At 40.3% G+C, this 24,491-nt stretch overlaps 2 protein-coding genes across 6 annotated transcripts; one reads left to right on the top strand and one right to left on the bottom strand.

Annotated features, from left to right (window-relative positions):
• Positions 1–380: 380 nt before the first annotated feature.
• Positions 381–1,940, bottom strand: orai1b (ORAI calcium release-activated calcium modulator 1b). Its single transcript, XM_046374356.1, has 2 exons — positions 1,623–1,940; positions 381–1,504 (listed from the first exon to the last, which is right to left on the bottom strand). Exons 1-2 carry the CDS (start codon positions 1,734–1,736, stop codon positions 947–949), a joined length of 672 nt encoding a protein of 223 aa, XP_046230312.1. The 5' UTR covers positions 1,737–1,940; the 3' UTR covers positions 381–946.
• A 45-nt stretch (positions 1,941–1,985) lies between these two features.
• LOC124051226 (lysine-specific demethylase 2B) lies at positions 1,986–24,141 on the top strand. Of its 5 annotated transcripts, none has more exons than XM_046374336.1 (21): positions 1,986–2,102; positions 3,150–3,294; positions 3,457–3,535; positions 3,697–3,743; positions 4,325–4,503; positions 4,631–4,737; positions 6,545–6,638; positions 6,831–6,984; positions 7,153–7,268; positions 7,809–7,935; positions 8,213–8,619; positions 8,716–8,802; positions 13,917–14,147; positions 15,657–15,800; positions 16,727–16,813; positions 17,075–17,410; positions 17,962–19,037; positions 19,122–19,285; positions 20,155–20,316; positions 21,205–21,423; positions 22,187–24,141. In XM_046374336.1, exons 2-21 carry the CDS (start codon positions 3,168–3,170, stop codon positions 22,366–22,368), a joined length of 4,125 nt encoding a protein of 1,374 aa, XP_046230292.1. In that variant the 5' UTR covers positions 1,986–2,102; positions 3,150–3,167; the 3' UTR covers positions 22,369–24,141. The 5 variants fall into 5 exon arrangements, with proteins under 5 accessions (XP_046230292.1, XP_046230289.1, XP_046230290.1 ...); XM_046374333.1 differs by lacking the exon at positions 1,986–2,102 and adding an exon at positions 2,403–2,597; XM_046374334.1 differs by lacking the exon at positions 1,986–2,102 and adding an exon at positions 2,403–2,597 and having other exon boundaries at positions 17,965–19,037.
• The last annotated feature ends 350 nt before the right edge of the window (positions 24,142–24,491 follow it).

Here is a 24,491-nt window from a genome sequence, read left to right on the forward strand (position 1 = left end):
CTCTTCTCATCACCACCCTTCCCCATCCTGTATTTGTGATGCAATATCTGTACCCACAAGACAGCGCATATCAACCTCCCACTACTGTGACTTTCACTTCTTAATGCATCTCCAACGTCAGTTTCTCTGAACTGTTTTTCAGCAGTTTTAATTCTTTAAAAAATGGAGAAGAGAAATGAAAATCCACCATCAGATAGGACTGACTCAGTTGGTTATCTAACATAAGGATGAAAAACTGGTGATTTGAAGTCTACTCATGAACTTAATACATTGCTTTTGCATAATTTTCTTGGTGTGTCGTTTTAAACCCTACATAAGTTGCACAGGTAACATTAGATATAAGTTTTCAAATAGTAAAACCACATTAGTTTTTGAAATTCTGAAACTTTAAATGCCACTTGGTAAAAATGTTTATTTTAATATCACAGCCTGTGCTACAGCAAACATTATCAAACAACAGAGTCAACAAGAGTCAGTCTATACAAACAGCAGGCATTACAATTGCAAACAGTGAAAATTACAAGAAATCATGTACAGAGTGAACAATAAGGGTTAAACACTTGTTTACAAAACACAGCACGGTAATATACAGTATATGATCAGTGTTCACTGACAAATGGGTAACTAAATCCAGCAGGGAACAGACAGCTTTCCAAGTTATTGTTCAGCTCTCTCTGTGATAATGTAAGAGATGAACCAAGCAACAATCACAGTTAAGACCTCAATTTCAAGTTACATGCACTATGGCAGATTTGTGAGTTCACAGTTGATCAAATATTTTCCTAGAAAATACAAACTCTTCACATAAGTAAATTTCACAACAAAGAGGTGAGACATCATCATTCCTGTAAAAAAAAAAAATACAAGCCAATAATGTAGCTTCTGGCTTGAAGGAGTCCCAAGGAGTCAAAAGAGTTCATCACAGATGTGTCTCCACTGTGCTTATCTATGGGAAATGTGAACTTGGAGACTGCAAGATGGAAGATTCCCCTCTGTTGTCCATCTCGTTCTGTAGCCTGGTGAGATTAGACAGCTCCTCCAGTTCCTGAAACTGTCTGTCAGTCTTGTGGCTGACCAAGGACCGATAGAAATGCACTGCAAAGACTATGAAGACTAAACCAAAGGGGACCATAATAGAGGTGGAGGTAATAGCAGCAGCCACACCAGATGAAACGGTATTATTGCTGGACTTGTTGGGCTTAACAGGCAAAAATTTGACCCAGCAAAGTAGAACCACCTCAGCCAGGAAGAGCAAAGTACCAATAACAGTAGAAAAAGCCCATGCCAGTTCAATGTGACGGTGCATTCGCTCATGTGGAGACTCCTTCACTGAGTTGAGGTTGTGGACGTTGCTGACTGCCTCTATATTGGGCAAAATGCAGGTGCTGACCATGAGGGCAAACAGGTGAACAGCCACGAGCACTGTGGTGCAGGCACTGAAGGCAATAAGGAGAGCAGGTGGGTAAGGATAGCTGTTGTCCAGCTGCACTTCCACCATAGCCACCTAAGGAAAGCAAAGTTGGGGAAAACAGCAGAAAAACAACTTTATACACACGTCAATGCTGTCTAACATGACTGATTAATCACAGAAGAGTAGGAAGGCCATTTGAAGTCAGTGTTACCATAGCAAACCCAGAAAGCAGGGCTGATGTCCGGCTAGAAGCCTTCAGTTTAGCTCGACTCAGGTACAGCTTTCTCCAGGACAGCGCTTGCAGCGAGTGCTCGTTCAGACTCATGTTGCGCTGTAATGGAAGGACTGGACGAGCAGCGCTGACGTAGTTACCTTGTTACTCTTGAGGAACACGGCAGAAACAAGCCTTCAACATGCCAGCAGTGTACACTTACAAAACACTTAGCCTCGCCAGCTGACGGAACTGCGGAAGCTATTTTTTCACCACCGCTCTCCAACGTGCCGCGCTGCCTGCACCTTACATTACCCATAAGTCAGCGCGCCCTGAAGGGAACATCCGCTAACTGTCGGTTGAATTTGCTCAGCTGTGTTTACAAATCAGTAATCGACGCCGAGTTAATCCTTATGTGGGCTAACTACTGAGTTCAGTGCTTAGTAGCTGTCAAAATATGTTTTTTAGTCAACTTTAAAGGTTAGTTGCCCCATCACACCACGTGACGCACGTCACGTTCATCGTATAGACACATTATTATTACTATTAGAATGAATGAAAGTAGATTAAGAGCTTCTTTCTCGATAAGGACAAGCTACTTTGTCGCTTGCATGTTTTCCTTAAACATGGTGGACAGCATTATTCGATGATAGCGGTTTAAACGTAATGCTTTTTTATTTTTTGCTTTCGATCGCATATAACAGTGACTGATCTACTAATGTGTCCTCATTGTAAAAGCAGTTGAAAAGCAGCGAACTAACATACCGTGACGTTGTCCAACAATGTTTTGGTTCCTGGCGATGACGTAATACACAAAAACATGGTTCCCTTGTTTTGAACCTGAAAAGCGTGCTAAGTGCTTCTTAAACTTCACTACGCATGAAGATGCTTTTACGAAACTGAATGACTGGAGAACATTCATAGGAGACGATGGCTCAGGCCGCGGAAACGTGTGCTGAATCGGGACGCAGGCTGGTGTGTACCATCTGCCGTGTTAACGTTAGCTTATGAGGCGAGATGGGCAGCGAGCTAATTAGTTAGCTAAGCTAACGTTTGTAACTGTAAGCGTCGTAAACGATAAATGTCAAGCCACTTAACGCTAAGCTGTTCAAGTTGGAGGCCAGGAGAATAAACGATAGGCACGGCATTGTAGATTTAATAACTTCACTTATATTTGCATTAATTAGCGAGTGTACGGTAGTTAAACCAACAGATCAGTGAATTCCTGCAAACATTTTACATTTATTGCTATGGAATAACGTACCAAAATCTGTCTTTCCCCAGGGCAAGGGTCGTTTAGTGCTTCTTACACTCGACGTCTAGAAATAAAATACTACTGTGTTAATGTGCAGTCACGAAACTGAATATGACCTTACAGTACAGTTGTAAAGTTAGGAATAAAACAAATGTGAAATCATTGCGCATCAGTCATACTGGCTGTTGTAGAGGGAGTGGGGCCGTTGAGAGAGAAAGCTTTCCACGCATGTTGCAGTTTTATCATGTAAATCATCTCGTTTTCAATGGCAGCGCTCCATCTGCCGGAGGATGTACGACGAAAACGAGGATTTGTCCGATGTTGAAGAAATCGCGAACATCAGAGGTTTCAGTGTGGAAGAAAAGCTTGTCAGTGACAGTTACAATGCAAAATATGTCCACTTGCTTGAGGGTAAAGGTAAAGTAACACCTAACACATTCTGTTTCCCTTTGGTTAAGCGTTGTCACTGTGTTGTTGTTGTTGTTGTTGTTGTAAGATATGTTGATTTGTTTTTGAGATACATGTCTTTCATATAATAAACGTGTTTTCCCGCAAACGTTTTTGTCCAATGTATTGCAGACTTTTCTTATGAGTATGTGCAGAGAGAGGCTCTCAAGGTCCCACTCATTTTTAAAGAGAAGGATGGACTTGGGATCAGGTGCGAGTCCATTTCTGTGAATTCACCACTTTACAGAAAGTTGTTCAGAATTATCTTTTGTGCTCATGCTGTTGATTGTACCAGCTTTATATGTGACATATGTTTAATAGATCAACATGTAATATATTAACTGAGTAACTCCCTCTTTTTAATTTACACAGAATGCCTGATCCAGAATTAACAATTAGTGAAATTAAAGGCCTAGTTGGTAAGTACAGTTTTACACACACACATGCAAATATAAGAACATATGTTTATCTTTATTAATGTATCAATTAGAGCAGTTAAAAAAGAAAACCAAAAGTATATGTACATCTAGAAGTATGGAAAGTATCCTATCTGCTAATTCTGAGAATAAGAGCTGGTGGAGTAAAAACCACAGAGCTCAATGTGTTTCAGCTCTTGGGAAATTCTAAATAATTTGGTACAAAGAAACATGTTCACACCACTTTAGCCATGACGGATTGTGAAGCATCCGAAAATGGATGTTTATTGTAAAACATTTTATATAGTAGAAGTAAGTATTATATCCGAAATGAAGAATGAAAAAAAATCAAAACAGGGTTGGGCGTAGTTGCTCCATCTAGTGGGGAAAATTGTGAATTGCAGGCATCAGCTGTGAGCTACTGTTAAATACCATCAAAACACATTTTCTCAGCATAGATCTCACATTAGCACGTTAGATTATTTTTAAGCAAGTCTAGAGACAGATTCTAGTGGATATTAATGACAGTGGAAGTGCTCTTAGGTTAACTTAATTAGGTTAATCAACTTGTGTCCTCGTTGCAGGCAGTCGTCGGTCTGTGGATGTTATGGATGTGAGCACGCAGAAAGGCACTGAAATGAGCATGGCTCAGTTTGTCCGTTATTATGAAACACCAGAGGAAGAGCGAGACAAACTGTTTAATGTCATCAGTTTAGAGTTCAGCCACACTAAGTTGGAGAACCTCATCAAGAGGCCCACAGTGGTAATATGACTTGACACTTTCTGTCTGATGTTATGATTCCTGAGGGTCATAAATCTGCTACCACATGCACAGAAAATATAACTAACAAGGTTGTGATTTGTGGCTAAAAGTGCAGTTTTGGTCACAGGTGGATCAAGTCGATTGGGTGGACAACATGTGGCCTCGTGATCTGAAACTCAGCCAAACAGAACCCACCAATGTAATCTCAGAGATGAAGTACCCTAAAGTGCAAAGGTATGACTTTAGTAGATTATGTTTCTGTTCTCCTAAAAATCTCTCTTGAACTGTCTCTTGTAATGAGTAAAATGTAAAACATACTTGTAAAAAACTGCTGCTTCCTTGGCAGTAAATACAATTTCTCCCCCTATCTCAATGTCTCGTATTGCTCCATCATGGCACAGTGCTGCACACAGTCGGCGTTATCCATCTCCTGTAAGTGCTCTTGATTGTTGCTAGGCAACAGAGACTTTTCCACAGCAGAGGATGGTTTTATAACAGCTGTAGTCGGACTGCACAGACACCTCTCAGCCAATCAGCTCTCAGTATTTGTACATAAGAGTCAAAACCAGTTGTGTCTTTTTCTTTTAATTCTCCACTTGCAGATTAACCCCACTCTCTACCCTTTATTTTTCTGTTGAGTCATATTGATTAATTTCATTGAATTTGATTTGAAATTCTCAAAGTCAGGTGGCCGTGGTGGTAGGGATTGTATTGTTCAGATTCTTATTATTTCTGTGTAACATTTTCAAGCACCTGTACTTTTTCCGTGAGCAAGTTGATCTTGAAGGCTTTCCTGCAATTTTATTCCGATCAGTCTTGAAGGTTTGTTTTATTACCAATGTTTACATCAGATTCATTTTGCAGCAAACAGTCATTTGCTGTAGAGCACAATTATTGAAATTATTTTTGCATTAATCAGTTATTTTGTTTAAAGATAATTGACTAGCAACTGCTTTGGTAATCAAGCAGACGTTGAAATATTTGTTTAAGCAAAGATGCCAAAAAACATTTTTTAGTTCTAGCTTCTCAAATTGAAGACTTTCCTGTTTTTCTTTGTCTCCTGCGGTGGAAAACAGAATATCTTTGGGCTTTGGACTGTTGGTCTGACCAAACATTGTGAGGATGTCATTTTAGGCCCTTTGAAATAGTGATAGCCTTTCTTTTACTGGTCTCTGACCAGATGATCAATCATGAAAATAAATCATCGGATTAATTGATACTAAATTATTATCTGTCTTTGGTTTATTATCCAGCAAAATGACACTATCTAACCCCAAGGTGTAATATGCTCAGTTTTCATCATTACATCAGTCAAAGTCACTTGCTGTTTTCGCTGTGGTTGCATTTATGGTTCACATAAATATAACCTCTGGGCTTAGTCATCTGTAAGTCATCATATCTTAGAAAACTAATTTCAGTTTCTAGTCAAAGACTTTCAGTGATTTTCAAAAATTCTGGGCGGCTGTTCAGTGTGTTTGACTGAGATGTAAAGTAAAGGATGCTTTTCTCCTTAGCTGCAGCCTGCAAGCCAAAAGCTGAACCACGCCATTCAGCATCTTAACTGACTCATCTTGATATTTGCTGGTGGATCTTTGTATTACTGTTTATAGCCGACTGGCTAATTAGCTCTCCATTTGTTTCAACCAACTGTCACATAATCTCGCTGTAGGAAGCACAACATCATACTGTTTGTTGAATTCCTTGCTATCGTTTTATTTTTCTGTGTACTCCTCATTGGATAAATATCTTCAGATAAATAGAGCTGCTTCCATCTGACTAAATTACTGAATCATTTATGTCTCAGGGTGCTAATCACTCCTCAATTAATTTCCAGAGGAGAGATGTCCTATTGTGAACAATTTTCTATGCTGTGTTGCTCTTGTTAGTGATCTGTAGTGCTGCTTTCTGGTGGTAGCTGTTTGTCTAGAGATTGTTGCTGCCTTCTAATTGGCTGAGATTTGTTTTTCCTTTTTTGTGAATGTCAATCTGTTATACATGTGCATCCTCACTAATAATTTTGTTGTCCCCTTTTCTGCTATAGGTATTGTCTCATGAGTGTGAAGGGCTGCTACACAGACTTCCACATCGATTTCGGGGGAACATCTGTTTGGTATCACGTATTCAAGGGACAGAAAGTAAGTTCATTCTGGTCTCTTACGACATATCTTATATTTTGTGCCATAAATCTCCATTTTTAATAACATTTTGTGGAGAAATTAGGAAAATGTTTGTCTGGTAGTAAAACACAGCTTCAGTCTTGATATTTCACCCCCACTTGCCTTGACTGTACAGTATAACTAAATAAAAAATCTCTTGCTTCTCCTCAGGTGTTTTGGCTTGTGCCTCCAACCCCTCATAACCTTGCCCTTTATGAGGACTGGGTCCTGTCAGGCAAGCAGAGTGATATCTTCCTGGGAGACCGAGCTGATGGATGCCAGAGAGTGGAGCTTAAGCAAGGATACACCTTCTTCATCCCATCTGGTGTGTTGGCAGGGTTGTTTTAAAGTAGCCAGCAGGGAAAGATAAGCTTCCACTTCAATGAACAGTAGTGCTAAGCTTTATCTGACTATTATACAATGTATTCAGCTATGTGAGTTTGCATGAATCCTCTTTGTGTCCCTTATCTCTTTATGTATTTTTGTAATTAAGGGTGGATTCATGCTGTCTACACTCCTGAGGACACACTGGTGTTTGGAGGAAACATCTTGCACAGCTTCAACATTCCCATGCAGCTCACCATCCATGAGATAGAGAACAGGACTAAGGTAGGAGTCTTAGCGGAAAATATTTGGGAAAAGAATATATCATTTTATGATATGATGTATTATGAATTGGAACAGATCGAAATGTAAAAGTCAGGAGCAAGATATTGTAAGATGTTGGCAGCTTGAGAGGCAAACATTTGACAAAGATTCTGGATTTGGTTTTGTTTATCTTTGGAAGAAAATAATTCTTCCTTTTTTTATACGAACAGCTTCTTTCTAGTAGGATTTTATGGATCAGTTTTCTGTAGTACATTAGCCTCTTCATGGCTATTTTTAAAGCTGTATTGTTTCAGAGGGATAATAATCACATCTTGAGGATATTATCTGCTATCTGCCTGTTGAGATAGCAGCTTGTTCCTGCTAAAGCGTGCATGTTTGTTTGTGCGCATGAGAGGAAAATGTCTGGAGTGACAGAACACAGCATATTGCTGTGAGTAATAATCTCTTAGTCTTGTTGTCATCCCTTTAGTGCTACTGATGCTGTCAGCGTTACATGTGTATGCATGGTTAGATTGATGCTAGTTTTGTCCCTGTTTTCAGGTTCATTCCAAGTTCCGTTTCCCCTTCTACTATGAGATGTGCTGGTATGTCCTGGAGAGGTACCTGCACTGCTTGACCAAACGGTCCTACCTGTCTCAGGAATTCCGCAAAGAGCCTGTAGTGATGGGTGAGTGAAGCAATGCAGCTTCTCCGTAATGTCTCTTGTGTGTCCCTGGATACTGTTAAAAATCTTGTACTGTAGTTGTAATTAACTTTCTCAAGTCATTGCATTTGTCATTAATGAAGAAATGAATAACCTTTCCTGCTTTATTCCCTTAGGTTCTCCATACATACTCTCCACCACTCCATATTCAGATATATTATTTCCAATACAAAGTAAAATTCAATGTGGACAAACATGAATAATAAGTTGTTGTATTTTTTCCCTCGTTTTGTTGCTTCAGACAATGAGACAAAGGCAAACACAGAGAGCCCGTCCTCTGACTCCAGGAGCCAGGACATGAACGAGGACTCATGTGAGACTCAGGGCAGGGACGACCAGGGTGAAAAATCAGAGAGAGCTGCCCAGGATGGCCCCTGCTCTCCCGACAACCGGAGAGGCCAACACCTCAAAACCGTTTTATCTATTGACTCCGAGGACAGCTGTAATCCTGGCTCCACCTCTCTGGATTTCCCTCAAACCCCCTCTGACTCTCCGGCCTCAGAGTCTCAGAGTAAATGGACCCATTTGACCGAGTTTGAACTGATTGGACTCAGAACACTGGTCGAGAAGCTGGAGTCGCTCCCTGAAAATAAGAAATGTGTACCAGAAGGAATAGAGAACCCACAGGCCCTGCTGGAGGACATAAAGGTAAGAAACAGAAAGATGACACACACAGTGCAGTATACCTTTCAATACATGTGACAGAGTTCTCTTGCTTGTTGTTAATTCCCTATGGCTCTGTAGGTTGTCTTGAAGGAACATGCCGATGACGACCCCAAATTAGCCATCAGTGGAGTTCCTGTGGTGTACTGGCCAAAGAAAACTGTAAAGGTAAAAATACTTCAACTGCACAAAGAGGCTTTCTTCTTGCTTTGTTCTTTATTTTCATTTGGAGCTTTCAAATTGAGTTGCTGGTCATTTGACACACTTCATTTTGAGTTACTCACTTAATATTTAACTGAAAAATCAGTTCGAGCCAGTTTATTGATGTGTAGTTTTGATCATCACAGAGAAACTCTTAGAAATCAAAATGTTTGCATCTGAATTGTGTTGTTTACTTCTCCATTCTTGACATCATTCCTCTGTTTACCCTACAACGAATGAACTTTTTTATGTTCTTACTGATTTTTTTCCCCAGGTCTCCTCTTGTCCCCTCATCTATTTTAATCTGAATCCCTCTTTTTCTCTCTTCCATCTTTTGCTCCAACACTCATTGCAGTCCTTCCTCAGGGGAGTAGTTGTACCTATTTGCATAATTCTGACTTAACAGTCTGGGGTATTGCCTAATGAAGTAAATAATGAGTTTTTAAAACTTATTTTAGCTTTTCCTCATTGATATTTTTCTACATGGTGTATTTCGCTGTCATTAACACGCTTATTTTCTCGCACAGTAACTGACAGATAACACTCTTTGCTATGGAACACAAACTGTAAGACATGTTTTTCAGACCGGATTTCACACATTTATTGTTACACTTTAGGCTTACTGTGGGCTCAAATTGGTGTCAGAAATGTACCGTCAATTTTTTAATGGTTTGCACTCTTTCTTCTCTCAAATTGATTTTTGAGCCAGTGAAGATGTGCTTTTGTACTATTTACACATGTGCCTTTTGAGCATCGGTATGCTATATAAAGTACCTCCTTAACATCTATTCGATGCTGTGTAAGTGCAATGTGTAAATACCTGCTAATGCTCCCAGGTTTGTATTATTTATATAGTGTTTTGAGCTGTGGAGGCACTAAGAGAGTCATAATCAAGACTTTTACATTCATTGCCTAAATGTAAAAAGGAAAATAATATCTATGTTTTTCTATGACACCTTATGAAAGGGTCAAAATACTTTTTTAATGATATTATGCACGGATGTACTGTAGTGTAGTGTTCATTAGTAAGAACTTTCTTACTTGCACTGCATTGTAATATAAAAATGTGGATTGAATATGTAAAGATGGTGAAAAATATAATTATGTCTTTTTAATAGGTGGTTTTAATCTGTAAAATGTGTTAGCATGTTAACACATTTAAGTTATCTGAATGTATGGTTTATATTTTGTATATACTGGAGGCTTTTTCTCAACAGGAGGTGGGAGGTTGGGCATATGAATGTATGGTAGTGATTTCTGTTGGTTTCATGGACCCTCCAGATCACCCCCCTCCATCCCCCCTTCCAAAAGGCCAGCTGCTGGTTGTGGGGCCTCTTTGTGTTTGCCTTTTGTAATGAGATGCCATCTGGCTCCATTGGCTGTGCTGAGCCTGTTCTCCTCTCCCCTGTGGTACACATCATGAATATGACAAGACCTTTTCTGCATTTCTTCTCCTCATTGGATGGAGGCAGTCCCCTCCCTCAGTACACTTTCTGATGCACGGCGGCCTCCCATTGGCCCAGTGCTTCCCAACACCCCTCCTCTTCTACAGGAGGGCGATCCATATTAATGAGGCAGGCTTGTCTCGGTTTCCTACATCTGCTTGTGGTATTGTGGAGCTTTGGAGTAGGAGGGGAGGGCTGTAGGCCAGACAGCGGTAGCAGGAGTAGAAGGAGGAGGAGGAGGAGACTGCAGCCATGTCAGTTTGCTGTGAGCTGGACGGTGTGTGAAAAATCAGCCATGGCCATGTCGCTGAGCGCTGATGATGAGGACTACGACTCAGACTCCGAGCAGGTTAGCACATTGAACACCTGCAGGCAGGCATAGTGAGACCACCAGAGGAACGCTTGTACCAGACAGAGCTGTGTGCAGCAGCACAGGGCAGCGAGCAAATGGAGCTAAATGGAGAGAAAAGCACTGATTCAGTCTACCCTCTGTGCTTGGTCTTTGATTTTTGCTCCCCTTTTTTTTCATAGGTTGGCTGTTTGTGCATCTGTGTGCATGTGTGTTTTCTTCAGGTAAAACCAGCAATAAGAGAAGGTTGTGTTTATGTAGCTCAGCGCCTCAGGGCAGCTATTGGTTGTTTGAAAGCAGAGAGGTAGAGGAATGGGAATGGACGTAGATGCAGGAGATGACTCTTTCGTGGTTTGACTGTAAGGGCATCAGATACACTTGTGAGGATATGTGTAACACTAACACAGAAAATGTTGTTGTACCAGTGTGTGCGCATGAGAATGCAGTCTTGATGGATTTTTTGATATTGTTCAGTGTGAATGACCGAGAGAGCTAAGAAAAAACTTGCTTACGCGGCAAGAAATGTGTTTTGTTCAGTTAAATATTTCTTCTACTTTACTCTGAAGCACACCCCCTTGCATTAATTCTGTAGCTTTTGAACAACATTTAGGAAAACACTGACTGCGGGTGATTGTGTCTCCATTTTGCTCTTTTGACAAATATCAGAAGGCATTTTCGATTCTCCCAGTCATGTAAGTGCAGCTGCTTTTGGTGTCACAGTTGTTTGAACACCAAAGAAATATGCCAACACCAGGACTAATATGCAACACACGCTGAGGTGCATGAAAACATGCTGTCCACAGCAGACTGTTCAGATTTTAATTGCCAGAATGCCTGCTTGTTTTCCACCTCTCCAAAACGTGCTCTGCAAAGTCTGTAAGCAGATTTTAACACTGCTGCTCTTGTTCAGTCCTCAGCTTCCGAGCAGCTATACACTCCAGAGATTTCGTTACACTTTGTGTCTCAACACTTCACTCCACTATGTTTTTGTGTTATGTAAAATCTTGGCTAAACACTACATACTGTGTGCTAGAGCAATCACAGGTTTTTAGCTTAACAACATATGCCACCAGGAAAGCTTAACAGTAATCCTTCCAGGAAATTGGGATATTTTTTTGCCATATCATTTGAGAAATCATGAATTTTGGTTAGTGATTTGAGAAATGTCATCAAAATGTGTCAGTACAGACTTTGGACGCTGCAGTGTTTTGTGTATCACTGTAGCAGTATTTGATTTGGATGAAACTATGTGTCCTGTTGTTTCTTGCAGTCTGTGCTTTCTTCAGTGACTGTGGGTGTACTTAGTGATGCTAAGTACATCCACAGTCATTGATTTCCTCTGTTCTCCGTAGTAGCTCAAGAGACTCCTAAGCTGAGTCAGTGACAACATCAGAGTCAGCTTCTCATAAAGTTTCCCAGCTGAATGAGCATTGAAGGGCCAATAAATTACAAGTGGGTTATTTGTACAAAAAGGACAATACATATTGGACATAGCATGTATATTCTGCGTGCAGCAAACTGCTAATGTTGTGACTTATTTTCTGACCAACATATCTTAGATGTAGTTGCAAAAAAAACCCTAAAACAAGTTACTACGACTTAGAGGCAACTCATCTTTTAGTGTTGTTGTCGACCTCTATTGTTATTTAATTCTGAACATCGGAGGGATATCTGCTCATGGATCGCTTACTTAGCAGACAGAGGGGGGTTAGAGGGGATTTAGGGGACAGTATGGACAGCTTTCTGAAGTCTTTTTTCATTTTCCAGTTGACACTTAGGTGTAGCCCAGCAGTATCAGTGCCTGACTACGTCTGACCTGTTGTCTTGTTCTTGTAAGGTCTGGAAAAAAGATTGGTAACAGATCACAGCACAGTGTCTTTTTTTTCTGAGATATTTGGTCTCATCTCAGTGTTCTTGTAGAACAGACTTGCTGTCTGTAATCCCCACAAATACCCCCCAAAAGAGTCCAGCACTACCTCCCCCAGTATGTCGCCCTAATCCTGTCTGGTAGCCACATATATGACTGCCTGTGTCAGTCTATTTCATTGCATTTGTTTGAATAAATGATTGTAATATGCCCAAGATCGAGCCTGCTTTCTGTTAGAGAGTCTCATTACAGTTCTTATTGGTTACAAGTCTGTGTGTCATAGACTGTTCTGGTAGGGAATGGGACGTGGCTGTTGCTATGCTGACGCTAGGAAAAATCTGCACTGCCGATGTAACTAAAGAAATCCAATCTTCATTTCCAAGAGCTGCAGTCTTACGCACTCCTCGTTTTTGTGTGTTTCATCTCTCATGTTGGCACACATGTTTTCACGTGGCACGCTTGGAAGTATTTTGAGTTTTGTGGTGATCACGTTGGAAATACATTGCTGTGGTTGGGTTCTGAACCTGAAAAGGAGCAAAATATTTAACGCAAGAACAATAATGATGGAGCTCAAAGGCATCTCATCTCCTTTACCCAGTTCTATTAAATAGAGCACATTTAATGTGTCCTGTTATAAATCAGTCTGCGCACCCTCGAACACAGAATAATGGGTCCTAGTGATCCATGTGTGAATTGTAGCCATAAGTGCAGTCTCTCTTTGAAGTAGAGACAGGCAAACAAGTGAAGTGCTAAATTTGGAAGATGCCTCCAGGGAGATTCTTGATGTGTTTGTTTTCTCCCGGAGGCTGTGCTTTAACAGCCATGAAAAATGTGTGTTTACGCACAGCACGTTTTGATCAGATTTCCGTTTGTGGATAGGTATTGTAAGTGTGTGTGTATGTGGATGCTGTTTCTTGTTAGCATGCGTCCGTGTTTGACACAGTTGACCGCCTACATCCACCATAACATTTCTGTCATGTTTTTTAACTGTTTTTTTTTTTTGTGTGTGTGTGTGTGTACAGCACTTTGGCCAACGATGTTGTCTTTAAAGTGCTAAATAAAACTGAATTGAACAACAGTGATCCACAAGGAATCTGATAAAATGATTTGAATTTTTCCTTATTAAATATATTGATTGTAAATGCTTCTTCTTCTTCTGCCTCTGACACAAGATACTGTATACAACAACATTGTTTTACAGTATTACTATATGAATGTACTTATATTTGACAAATTTAACTACAAATTTAACTAAAGAAGCACACGTGTATGGAGCAACATAACATTGCAAAATATTTTGTAGATAACACATTCATCCATTATCAGCCAACTAATTCATCAAGAGCTTTACATGTCAGTTTGTGAAATATTTGCCTTTTTGTTTTAAGCACTTGACACTGTATCGTTTTCTTTCCCTTAGTCGCGGCCTCCCAACCGGCCGAAACCTAAGATGGCAGCATCTCCTGCCTCAGCAGTCAAGCTGTCAGCTAGTCGGGGAACATCTGGTGCCAGGAGGAGAAGGACTCGCTGTCGAAAATGTGAGGCGTGCCTGCGGACCGAGTGTGGAGAATGCCATTTCTGTAAGGACATGAAGAAGTTTGGCGGGCCGGGCCGGATGAAGCAGTCCTGCATCATGAGGCAGTGCATTGCAGTGAGTTCCTTGTTCACAACGTGTGTATTCTATTGTGATATGCACATGGTGTTAAAGGAACAATTTGAGATTATGGGAAATGTGGTTATTCGCTTTTTTGCAGTTAGATTAGAGGATCAAAGTGATTTTCATGCCCATGCGCTAAACATGAAGCTACAGCCAGCTGGTGATTAGCTTAGCTTAGCATAAAGACTGAAAAAAGGGGAAAGCAGGTGCCTACTTGCAGCCCTAAAACTCACAAATTAACATGTCATATCTTGAAATTATTTCCTTGTTGCTTCCTGGTGTCAGGTTATCACAATGAGGTTGCTGGTTAATCAGCAAAGACTTGGCCAAGAAAGGCTTCAGGCACATAACACAACAGTTGTTTTTATATTTTGGATTGGATACAGATTAAACAAATATGACAAATTAGTATGTGAGCATTAGATGTGCTGATAGGTGGATATTTTCTTTACATTTACACAGAGCCAGGCTAACCGTTTCCCCCCTTTCTCCAGTATTTATGCTAAGCTAAGTGCTTGCTGCGTCTAGCTTTGTATTTAGGACAAAAACATAAGATTAAAGCTCAAAGTCTCAGACTACCCCTTTAAACACTGCTTGAAGGGGGTGGCTTTCTTTGAATTTTGAGTATTTGATTGTGGGCCTGACCAGCACCAGAAATAATAGCAATAGTCACAGAGGACCAAGACTGTGTTCAAAGGTTTCAGCACCACGGACAGAGACATATAGAGAGAGGCTGAGTTTGAGTAATTCTGCAGCGTACAGTTTATAGATATTGGGAATGACTGACGACTAAGAAGAGACTAAGACTTGGCATCTGTCTCGATATCCCACACTTGTGCTCTTAAGCTCTTTAGCAACTGTGTCCCACTTTTAAGATATGCCAATATGCTTAACCCACTCTGGTTGTTCACCTACCCCAGTAGTGCTTCACAGCAGTACTCAGAGCCAAGTGTGTGCATCATCGTCTGCTGTGCCACATTTGTTGGTAAAAAAAAAAATTGGAAGTTCGTAACATGTTGGATCCAGTGAATATAATTAAATGTGAGTCAGATAAAATGTTCAATATAAATTATGGTGGCAAACCATGAAATGCAAGAACAACAATGTTTAAAGCAATTAAAGAATATAAATAAGAATATAAAAAGTATATGTTATTCTGCTGCCTAAAACTGTCTCTTACATTGATGTAAAATATTGGACTAGAATTAAGTTAATGCAGCGTGCACATCATTACATCATTCAGCTTGGAGTTTTTGCTTTCTAGTTTCTTGGTTGAGTCATTTGAGTAGGCGATTACAAGCCACGGCCGTGAAATGTTTTGTGAAAATCTGTTTCGCTTTGCAACAAGAGTAGCGTTCATATGCTGTTTATCATCGCAGGTAGGCGACTCAAACGTTGTAGTTGAACCTTAAATCAGTGGATTAATCCTGAATGGCAGAGTTGTGTGTTGGACAGTTTGTCAGTATCAGCTTTATCTTCAAGCCTGTGTCTTTTTTTCTCCAGCCTGTCCTGCCCCACACAGCAGTATGTCTCATCTGTGGAGAGGCAGGGAAGGAGGACACAGTGGAGGATGAGGAAGAGAAGTTTAATCTAATGCTCATGGAGTGCTCCATCTGCAATGAGATTGTTCATCCTAACTGTCTTAAGGTAAATTATTCATTATCAGTATGTACTGAATATTGTCACCATAAACTGTGCTCTCGGAATGATTGAGCTGTTTAATATTCCCTGGGCCAAATTTAGTAAGAAAATGGCATTGTGCAAATGCATGTGGTTTTCGTGAGTTTACAGCTTCAGTCAGCGGCTCAGTATGTATTTAGCTCCTGAACTGTGCCTGGTACCGACCTCCAGGTGCACTCTGTGGGTGAGCGCAGTTCAGAGGTTGTATTTCTATGAGATCACCAAGCTCAGAAGAGAAATGATAATGTGGTGATCTCGATTGCAGCTCCACACGAGGAAAAACGGTGATATTACAGCCTTTAGCATATAGCTGATTATGAATATATTCGGATATGAAATATAAGACGAATCAAAGTCGCAGAAAATACATGCAAGGTACACACACTACTGCTAGAGGCTGTAGTGGAGGCAGAGCGAGACAGGTTGACAGGTGGAACAGGTGGAAGTGGTGCTCATACTGGTATGTTTACTAAATAATTCCAAACGCACTCTTAAATTCCTTAAAGACGTCAATACACTATGTGTTTACATTAAATAAATCAGATATTGTGTTCAGTTATAGCAGCCTAATTGCTTTGTTTTTGTTTCTAAATTCCTGTTTTTATATCCAGTCTGTTTTTAATGGACACTTCTTTTCCAAAATTCAACCTCCATTGCAGGCTTTTGGAAGTCTCAGCTGTGCTTTGTTTGCATCTGCTTTTCGGAGACAAATAACATGACCCCTGTAAAGCCTTTGAAACACACTTGTTAACATGTTGCCTCCTATTACTCGTGTGACCCCCACCTTAAATGCTTATTCAGTGCGTTTGGGGCAGAATGTGTCACATCTGCCCCTGAAAAACAGGAGTAATATCCTCAGTAACTCTTTCCCTCTATGTGCTCCGTCTGTTCAGGTGAAGGATTCAAATGGAGTCGTCAATGACGAGTTGCCAAACTGCTGGGAGTGTCCAAAGTGCAACCATGCCGGAAAAACAGGGAAAGTAAGTGTCTGTAAGGACTTTATTCCGTGGATGTCTGAATTATCACATGGTTAAACAATTACCGTAATTTCCAGACTATTGAGCGCACCTGAATATAAGCCGCACCCACTAAATTTAAAAAGGAAAAAAAAAACTTGTACATATATTGGCCGCAATTGTCTATAAGCCGCAGCTTATAGTCCGGAAATTATGGTAACTGTTTCTCAACATCTCAGAGCTAGAGAAATAAAATTTTGTTCTCCTTATTTTTCTAACCTTTTGGCCTCAAAGCAAAAAAGGGGCCCAGGATTTAAGTATGCATCAAACCTCCCTGGCTCCCTACTAAAAGAACCACGATTAAACCGGGATTCAAAAGAGGAGCCTGACCCACCAATGGTGGCTACAGCAACTGTTACTGCTTTGACTACCGCATCTGCTGTGAAGAGAAAGGCAGAGCGGGACGAATGCCCGAAGAGGAAAGAGGAAGAGCCCCCAAAGAAACGTCCCCCCTTGCTGTCTCTGGATGGTATTCCCCGACCAAGAATAGAGGACAACCCTCTAAGGAAAAAGAGGAAACTTTTTGACACCAATGATGAACCTGTTATTGTGAAAAAGAAGGTAAGACCCTTGTCTGTGTTGTTCTTTATGAGAAAGAAGCCTATAAGCTGTGAGTTTTAGTAGGATTAAGAATATTAATCAAATTACCATAGTGATGATGAGGTTGATGAGAGATTTTTATTTGAGTTAAGCTAACCTGTTGAATGAATCACGTCATTGGCTGCTGCCTGGGCTTTAAGCTAGTGTTTTAGTTTTGTCTTCAATAAGGAGAAAATTGAAATGAAATTAAATAAACACAAAATAGTCTGACATCATGGTCCATTTATTAGCTGTTCCAGGCCCTTCAATCATATCATGATCTTCTCATGACATTAAAATTAAATGTTCCTGTAAATGCACATAAAGCCAGGCTTCATTATCCATGGAGTGTGTAATTTGTAAAAGAAGAACAATATTGTTACAAAGTACAGCTTGGTGTCAGTATTACAAAGGAGGGATTTCTGTGAAAGAGCTGAGAACAGAAGAACTGAACTGTGTGAAAATATGCAAATGCACTGTAGAGTCTCTGAACCTTTTAAAAGAATAATAATATTCCTTCTCTTCTTTCTTAGAAGAAGCTTTCCAAACCAGAGGATCCCTTGACTCCAAAGCTGTTGCGGCAAATCAAGACAGAGAATGATCATGGTGATGATGAGGACACCCATGAGGATCGTGATGAAGATGGATTTTCTTTGGACACGATTCATGCAAAGGATAAGAATGACTATGATGATGAGGACCAGGAAGAAGATGAAGATGTAGAGGAAGAGGAGACGGTGAAAAAAGAGAGAGACAGTAGCGCAGAGGACAAAGCCAAAGTCCTGTGTCCACTGCTAAGAACATCTGCAGCCAGAGAAAGTGACCAATCCTCCTCTAACTCTCCCAGAGCCGGACCAAGCAGCGAATCAGCAGACGCTCAGGAGAGGAACTCTGCTTCACTAAAGGCTCGCCATCAGCGTCGACGTCTCCCCAACAAAGAGACGAGCAAAGAGTTCAACCAGGAGATTCCTAAGACAGAAGACTGTCTGTCCAACCAGAACCACAGTTCGGTTAAGACGGAGGACACCCCAGCCAATCAAAACCGTCGACCTCTGAAGAATGAGGACTCGGGGACCAATCAGAACCGTAAACCACTTAAAACAGAGGATTCGGCTGCTAATCAGAGTCGCAGGGCCCTTAAAATGGAGGAAGGTCTGACCAATCAAAACAGACGGCCACTGAAAACGGAGGACAGTCTGGCCAATCAAAACCACAGACCTGTAAAATCTGAGTCTGAGAACGAAGTAGACGACCAAAAGCCGAAGTGGCCTCTTAATAACGGCAGCAGCGACCTGGGTGACTGGCTGCGCCACAGGGGGCGGGAGGTGAACGAGACGCCGCGCGGTTACTCACCACTCAGTTGGAACAGAAGCACGCAGATCACATCTATATGTCCCCGTCCGCTTCCCTGTCGCTCGCCCCCAAAATGTATCCAAATGGAGCGCCATGTGATCCGGCCCCCTCCCATCAGCCCCCCACCCGACAGACTGCCGCTGAGCGACGGTGAGGCACACGTGATGCGAAGAGAGATGTGGATGACAGTATTCGGTCACCTGACTCACAGAGATCTTTGCGTCTGCATGCGTGTCTGCAGGACCTGGAACAGATGGTGAGTACCACATGTACCGTGGAATTTAAAAAACACATCTTCATGCAGCGGCCATCTGTACGTACCTGCTGTGTGTCTCACCAGGTGCTGCGACAAGAGGCTTTGGAAACACATCAATCTGAACCGCTGCAAGTCCATCACACCTCTCATGCTGAGCGGCATCATCCGGAGACAGCCAGCAGCTCTGGACCTGAGCTGGACCAACATCTCCAAGAAACAGCTCAGCTGGCTCATCAACAGACTGCCAGGTAGATACACTCAGCCAGCACATCACTCCGCTGTGTTAGTGTTTGAAAAGACAAATAAATAAGATAAGTTTTTGAAGAGAAACAAGAGCGTTTTTGTGCACAAGATCTTGTCCGTATGTTCTTGTTGTTCTTGTTGTGTGTTTGTTCTGTGTTAAATGTCACATGAAGATGATTGGAGCTGATTGGAGCCCTTTACACAAGATCATTTTGATCTTATTGATCTTATTGGACATGATAATTGTAGATATATAGTGATACTTTGACACAATCTACAGTAGTATCCATTTACACAAATGATTCAAACAAGTTAATTATATACTTTCTTATATATACTGTGTAATGTTGTTGTTAAAGTTATTTAAACTTTTAGTAAATGCAATTTTCAGTGAAGACTGCAAAAATCCATGTACTGAAGGTAGTTGGATTACTCTTTCTGTACTGATAAAAAAATCTGTTTATGTAACATGCAGTTTATAATAAGTTTGAATTCCCCTATGCTCCCACATTACTCCTCCATCTGGATAATTGTATCCCCAGAGGGTCCTGAATTTAGAAGGCTTACTGTAGCTGCTTTTCTTCATTCCTTGGACATGTCTTTGCTCTATCATTCAGCTAATTAGATAAGAACACTCACTGTCTCTGTGTTGGTTTATTTTGTGACCTCAGATTAACTAAAACTCTGGAGACAGAAAAACTGAAAAATAGGACATATTTCCTTAACAGACTGAATGCGAGTCTGCAGTATAGTTAGCTTGCCGTGTTGCTGCTTGTGACTACGTAGAAGAGATTTTATAACATTTACAGAAGATTAGCATATTGCAGCTTCATATTAAACATGAGGTTTTGTATATCCTTGCGGTGCCCTGCAGGTCTTCGTGTGCTGCTGTTGTCAGGATGCTCCTGGGTGGCCGTCTCTGCTCTTTGCACCTCCAGCTGTCCTCTTCTGCGAACTCTGGATGTTCAGTGGGTTGAGGGGCTGAAAGATGCCCAAATGAGGGACCTGCTGTCCCCCCCTACAGACAACAGGCCAGGTACCAACCTCCTCTTCGGATACATACGCTGTCTATAAAGACCTGAAGCCTCAGTGGCTGAATGAGGGAGCATGATCATGGAGTAAAAGGAAATTAATGAGAGGAGTGCTTTGCTTTGTGGTTCTTCACCTTTATTGAAAAGCGTTTAAAGTGGATGGATTGTTTCTCAGTGGCAAGATATCGATTCTGAGCTGTCATTTCATCAGCTTATGAGCATAAATTTAAAGAGTGAGGCTGGTGATATTCTGTATTTTTTCTTATTGTCAAAAAAGATCAAAAATATTAATATATCAGTCAGTCTCTTAATACTTTACTACTTCCCCAGCCTGTTAATGATGCTCAGTCACAAACATATCTAGATAAATTGTTTTATTTTTATTAAAGACTAAAGAATTTCTTTAAACCGCTGGGCACGTACTGTTGTTTTCAGCAAAAGTTCCTCAAATAGGAGAACAGAGTGCATTTGTTTGCGACTATTTTCAGCCACAGATGAATACACAATTAATCCTCTAGTGATTATTTTCAGCAACAGTATTTTTTACATGGGATTAACTCAAAATAAACCACAGTGCCAAAGTTTGTTGTAACGAAGGAACACATCAGCAGTGCAACAGTTTGGCTCATTAATATGTTTTTAATCATCTTCGAACAACAATGGAGCTCTATGGCACAGAGGAATAAGCTGCATCAGGCTTTAAATACACAGATAATACTTGAGTTTAGGTCTTTTGTGGGATGTAAACATAGAATATCACCAGATTTAAAATGAACATCTGCAAAATAGCACCTTGGACATGATTTTGTCATCTGGTTTCTTGCATGTGGTCAGACAAATGAACGTTCTCCAATCCTGTCTCCATTCTGTTAATGTCCTTCCCCGTTTTGTAGGACAGTTAGACAACAGGAGTAAGCTGCGCAATGTGGAGGACCTGCGCCTGGCAGGCTTGGACATCACCGACACGTCTCTGCGTCTCATCATACGTTACATGCCCTCGTTGTCCAAGCTGGATCTCAGCTACTGCAACCACGTCACCGACCAGTCCGTCAACATCCTGACCGCTGCAGGGACGACCACCAGAGACTCGCTCACTGACATCAACCTGTCAGGTAGGAGCCTGTCTTTGTTGGATGTAAGTCTGCCTGCATTGCTCCCCCTAATGGCTAAATTCTGAATTTACTGGATGCATTGAATTATCTTCTCTGTCCACAGTGGATTACACTTGATACTGGTTTATATTTGTTCTTGTTTAAGGACCATACTTGTGTTTTTGCACGTTTAACATCATTAACTGCAAATGACACATGCTTGGGACTGCCGTAATATTCTCTGAAGTACATGCTTATTTTCATATCCATTTGCTACCTTTCAGACACTGACTGGTTTTAGCTCTCAGATGTGCAATGCACACGGGATTAAGATCACAGATGAGCAGCAATTATTATTCATTAATAGAGGTCCCCAGGTAATACGAGTCCTGTGCGAATAGGGCTCAAGAAATAAATCTAAAACATCTACAAAAATTGTGAAATCAATTTTTATATAATATAATCATTTCATGCGGTGTTCTGCAAAGCGTACAAATGCTCATCCTATCTTAATCGTCTCTCTGGAATATCATTAAACAGAAGCAGTGAATCAATGGGCCATTATGAAAAAAAAAAAAAAAAAAACAGCAGAAAGGCAAATGCATTTTAGCTCTCAGTAGGAGTCCTCACTGCTCACTGCTCACCATAATGAGGCCTTTTGGATGTCATATCCTAGAATATCTTAAATCGTCGATTAATCCATGTGTGTCATAGCTTATGTCAGTACAGGGGACCCAGTAGGCATCATTTGTTCTCGTTCTTCTAACCCTGTTTCTCCCTGCAGTCTGTAACAGGGTCACGGACCAGTCGCTGACCTATTTCAAGCGCTGTGGAAGCATATGTCACATAGACCTGCGATACTGCAAACAGGTGACCAAGGAGGGATGTGACCAGTTCATCGCGGAGATGTCCGTCAGCGTGCAGTTTGAGCTGATAGAAGAGAAACTACTGCAAAAGATCAGTTAGGCAGAAGAGCACAAGTGGTAAAACTACTGTCCACATGGAGGCAGCAGACGACCGAGCTCGTGGGGGACGGCGCTGTGTCTCATGAACATTTACGGACACTTGACGGGCGCGAAGACGCCGTCTGTTTCTGTAAAGCTGATGTAAAGGGAAGCTGTGCTGCTAAGCCAGAATGTAAAAATGGAAATCTTGTCCTGTGAAGGCAATACTGCAAAAATGTTTTTGTTGTTGTTTGCACCTGTTTATAAGTTATTTATTTCTTTATATTGATTGTTTATGTATTGTATCATGATTACTTTTGGTGTTTATAGATTTTTTTTTGTTCCAATGAAAAGTTTATTGTATTATAGAGTAATATTTTTGTATAAGAAAGTGTTTCATACATTTATGTGCATTATTGATTGCACCGCTGTACGGTATCATACCATTGAAATCAATAATCAGTTGGCATTACTGTTAAGTTGTTATGTGTTGAGAGACAAAGGTCTAATAATTTGTTGCCAAACTGTAGGATGGTAGCTTGTGTTTGTATGGGTGGGTTTTTTTATGTTTTATTTTATATGTCAATGCCCTGTTTCTGATCAACGGTACATGTTGTTTTCCATTTAATGATAACATGTCCCCTTTTGGTTGAGATGTGTAGAGGAAAAGTTTAAAAAGTTATTTGCACTGATACAGTAAATACGAATACATTTATGTATTCTTACATACACTATATGTACAGTGTATAAAGCATATTTTTTCAACACTAAATTGTTCTGGTAATTCTACTAACAGCTTATAGTTAAATGGGTTATATTAAGACATACATACCTGCCAGTGTCATCTCTCGTTAATATTGTTGGTGCTTTGTGAAAGGAAGCGTTTTAGCTCTGCATGCAGCAAAGAAATATGTTTACACTGCAGCCAATAGATTTAGCAGCTATTAAATAATATAACCATTTGTCATTAGCTGAACTCCATATGATAAAAAGAAAAAATTTAGACTTAGTGCTAAATCATGCAAGAAAAAGAATCAACAAAACCCAGACATAGAATATTAATGTTAGCATTTGCAGAAATCTTTCACATGACAGAATTGTAACTCAGGTGTAATCAGTGAAGAGGCTGAATGAAAAGTAAAAAAAAAAAAAAAAAAAAGAACAAAAACAAAACAAAGGACTGTTTCTTCACATACTTTCACCAGTGACCCTGTTTATACTGTTCTAAATTCTCATGGCCTTGATAAAGTGAAGTCGGGATGCTGAAAAAAACTTATATAAAAACAGAATGCATTCACATTAACACAACGAACTGTGCTTACAAAGTGTTCCTAAACTCATATAGGAATATCCTTTGTACAGTCAGGCTTCACAAAGTGGGGATCCTCACCCCTCCATGCTTGAGATCAACAAAGTTTTTCAAGGATACCCCTTTCATACCCAATCATGACGCTATCACCTGTACCAAACTGGTGTTTTTTGAGCAGTACACAACTTCTTTTTGTCTTTTGTTGCTCCTGTCCAAATTTCTTTTAAATGTGTTGCTGGCATCACATTCAGAATAAGCATATGATTACAAAAATCAATGAAGTTGATGAGGTAAAACGTTAAATATGTTGTATTTGTACTGCATCCTGTTCAGCATAAAGGGATTAGCAAATGGACGCATTTTGTTTTGTTTTACACAGCGTCCCAACTTTTTTTGCATATTATGTACATGTCATTTAGCCTGTAACATGAGAAGAAAAAAAACTCTTGCCTGAAAGATTTCTGCAAACATAAAAATGAAAATGGATTTTGTTTGTTCTTCCTTCTTAGTCAGAGATTCTATTGAAGCAGACATTTATTAACACTGGTTGTTGTCTTTAAAACAATTTCTTAAAAGTTTATATTTATGACTTTTGGGCTTAAGTGTCTTAAGGTAACATACATTGCAACCTACGGCATCAGCATTTTCATCAGTATTGTTCTTATGCATTTATTCATCATTATAATATTTAAAGTTATAAGAAAATTGCTAATTTTACTATTGGAACTTGTCTACAAAACTTCAAACTCGACAGCTTGATGGTTTGGGTAGTTTTCCATTTTTCTTAACAACTAAACTTTTTTAGAAATAAAGTCTTTACAGGTTTTTTGTGTAAC

Source organism: Scatophagus argus, chromosome 20 (assembly GCF_020382885.2).
Source record: "Scatophagus argus isolate fScaArg1 chromosome 20, fScaArg1.pri, whole genome shotgun sequence".
In the NCBI taxonomy this organism is placed as follows: domain Eukaryota; kingdom Metazoa; phylum Chordata; class Actinopteri; family Scatophagidae; genus Scatophagus; species Scatophagus argus.

What these genes read in the sequence shown, in the direction of transcription:
- LOC124051226 (XM_046374333.1), top strand. Translation starts at nt 2,553, where the DNA reads ATGGCTCAGGCCGCGGAAACGTGTGCTGAATCGGGACGCAGGCTG. An exon ending in TTCATCCTAACTGTCTTAAG is followed by an intron (nt 15,801 to 16,726) that starts GTAAATTATTCA and finishes CCGTCTGTTCAG; the next exon opens with GTGAAGGATTCAAATGGAGT. An exon ending in ATGCCGGAAAAACAGGGAAA is followed by an intron (nt 16,814 to 17,074) that starts GTAAGTGTCTGT and finishes TCTAACCTTTTG; the next exon opens with GCCTCAAAGCAAAAAAGGGG.
- orai1b (XM_046374356.1), bottom strand. Translation starts at nt 1,736, where the DNA reads ATGAGTCTGAACGAGCACTCGCTGCAAGCGCTGTCCTGGAGAAAGCTG. An exon ending in TGCTTTCTGGGTTTGCTATG is followed by an intron (nt 1,505 to 1,622) that starts GTAACACTGACT and finishes TGCTTTCCTTAG; the next exon opens with GTGGCTATGGTGGAAGTGCA.